Source organism: Nicotiana attenuata, chromosome 1 (assembly GCF_001879085.1).
Source record: "Nicotiana attenuata strain UT chromosome 1, NIATTr2, whole genome shotgun sequence".
In the NCBI taxonomy this organism is placed as follows: Eukaryota; Viridiplantae; Streptophyta; class Magnoliopsida; order Solanales; family Solanaceae; genus Nicotiana; species Nicotiana attenuata.
This window is the reverse complement of record NC_031989.1, coordinates 64,232,717-64,235,166: the sequence shown is the minus strand read 5'-3', so window position 1 is coordinate 64,235,166 and position 2,450 is coordinate 64,232,717. Positions and strand designations below refer to the sequence as shown.

The window sequence follows — 2,450 nt, the reverse complement described above, 5'->3', positions numbered from 1 at the left end:
AAAGCTGTCAGTGCAGCAGTGTATGCCCTTGATCGAAAAGATAACAGCAAGGATAAACTGCTGGACAACAAAGTGGTTATCATATAGTGGAAGGCTCCAATTACTGAAGAGTGTGATATTTGAGATGCAAACATACTGGGCACAAGTGTTTCTGTTGCCAAAGAAGATACTCAAGATGATTGTTACTGTATGTAGAACCTTTCTGTGGACAGGGAAAAGTGATCTTTCAAGGAGAGCATTGGTAGCATGGGGACACAATATGTATGCCATTGTCAGCAGGGGGATTAAATATTCTGGACATCTATGCATGGAACAAAGCTGCATTGTGCAAATTGTTATGGGTTATCAGTGCAAAGAAAGATACACTATGGATTCAATGGGTCCATAGATATTATGTCAAAGAGAAAGATGTGATGGTAACGGATACTCCTAAACAAGCATGTTGGATAGTGAAAAAAATATTTGATACTAGGCAATGGTTTCTGGAAAAACATTCAAGAAATGAGCTGGGGCAATACCAAAGAAATGGTAAGTTTAGAATTAAAAAGCTATATATTGCAATGAGACCTCAGTTCCAGAAGGTTTGGTGGAAGAAGATTACAGCAGGATCGAAAGCAATACCAAAGCATAGATTCATACTTTGGTTAGCAGTTCACAGGAAACTAGCCACAGTGGACAGGCTAAGAAGATGGGGAAATATAGTTGACAATGAATGTGTATTATGTGATACAAATGAGGAAGAATCAATGGAGCACATATGGTTTGGATGCAGATATGCCAAAACAATATGGTACACCCTGGTTAATTGGCTGAATGAAAAACATCAGATTGGTACGTGGGATGATGAAATTAAATGGCTGACAAGCAGAAATCCAAGCAGAACCTGTGGAGAAATACTAGTGTTCTTATTCACAGCCATGGTGTATCATGTTTGGATAGAGAGAAACAACAGAAGATTCCAAGGAAAAGCAGTAGAAGCCAGGCAGAAAATAAAAGACATAGTGCTGGAATTGCACCTGGCTGGACAGAATGAAAGGAAATGGCAGAAAGAACTAACAAGGCTGAAGAATTATCCAAGTATAGTATAGAATGAGTATAGTAATTGAAGGATAGATGTGTAAACAGAAAGTGATAGCTGAGAGTGTTCAGAAATGTAATAGATAGAATCTAGTTCTAGAGTAAAAAAAGAACTAGCGGATGTAAATATTATTTCTTGGTTAAATAAAGTTTAAGCATTTAACCAAAAAAAATAAAAAAAATTGACCCTATTCCTCAGGCGGGACTCCTGAACTAAAGGAAAACTAAGAATTGTGAGCACATGATTTTTGCCCTATATGAATTACTCCTATAAAACCCAAGAAAATAATTTTTTTCCAATTATTTGCCGTTTTATAGGATTTTTGTAGGATTTTGTTAATTGTTTGCATTTTTGTGCACGTTTAATTTCAATTAAAAAATCATGAAAAATGCCAAAAATACCATGCATTGCATTTAGGTTTTATTTTTATAATTTTTAGGATTAATTAATTAATTACTTGTTTTATTAAAAAATGAAAATCACAAAAATTATTTCATTTTTGCATTTTTAGCTTTAATTCTAGAATAGTAGTTTTTCTTTTAAAGTTAGGATCAAGGAATTTTTATAATTTTTAGGAAATTGGATAGTTTTACGATCTAGATTAATTTAGGATTTAACTTAGGTTTTTAATTAAAGAAAAAAAAAGAAGAAAGAAAAGCAAAAGAATAAGAAATAAAGGTTTCATTGAAAAGGCTGATTTAATTCAAATGGGCCAGTTCAAGTTAAGCCCAAACTCCCTTTCACCCGTTCCAACCCCCAACCCAATAAATCCACCCGGTCTAGCCCCAGCCTTACCCGAAATGACCACGTTTTGTTGGCCTTCCATCACGACCGTTGGATCATTGTGATCCAACGACCCGGAACTGATCACCGTTTTGCATACAAGTGTCCGAACCCCGGTCAAACCCTAGAGACCCCTTCATCATCTCTTCGTCTCCAAGCCATCAAACCCTAGCCGCCCTCCCACCCCTCACCGGCTCCGCCGCCCTCCGCCGCCGGAAATCGCCCACGGCGGCGGTGACGCTCCAAAATCACCCAAATCCATACCCCACAACCCTGAGTCCTTTCCCAACACCATTTCACCATCAGTCTTCCCAAAAACACCACCCAAATCTACCAATTTCGGATCTGAGTTCAAGACCTAAAAATCCCCGGTCTCCAAATCCACCAATCACACCCTATAATCACCGGGCCTCCCCAAACTCAAAACCCTTAATAATTTCCCCAAACAATCTTTGGAACCTGTCGAATCCCGGATCTATGTTTGACCTAATTTCTGAGTTTGGGATTTCTTTCAAGTTTCTGTTCGTCTTGGCTAGAAAGTCGCCCAAATAGGTTATTCTTGACCAGAATGTTCGTTTGGGTCAGTTTC

The 2,450-nt window shown here is 38.1% G+C and overlaps 1 protein-coding gene across 1 annotated transcript; it reads left to right on the top strand.

Annotated features, from left to right (window-relative positions):
* LOC109236788 lies at positions 561-1,088 on the top strand. Its single transcript, XM_019403010.1, has one exon. The coding sequence runs from the start codon at positions 561-563 to the stop codon at positions 1,086-1,088; it is 528 nt and encodes a 175-aa protein (XP_019258555.1).

What these genes read in the sequence shown, in the direction of transcription:
- LOC109236788 (XM_019403010.1), top strand. Translation starts at nt 561, where the DNA reads ATGAGACCTCAGTTCCAGAAGGTTTGGTGGAAGAAGATTACAGCAGGA.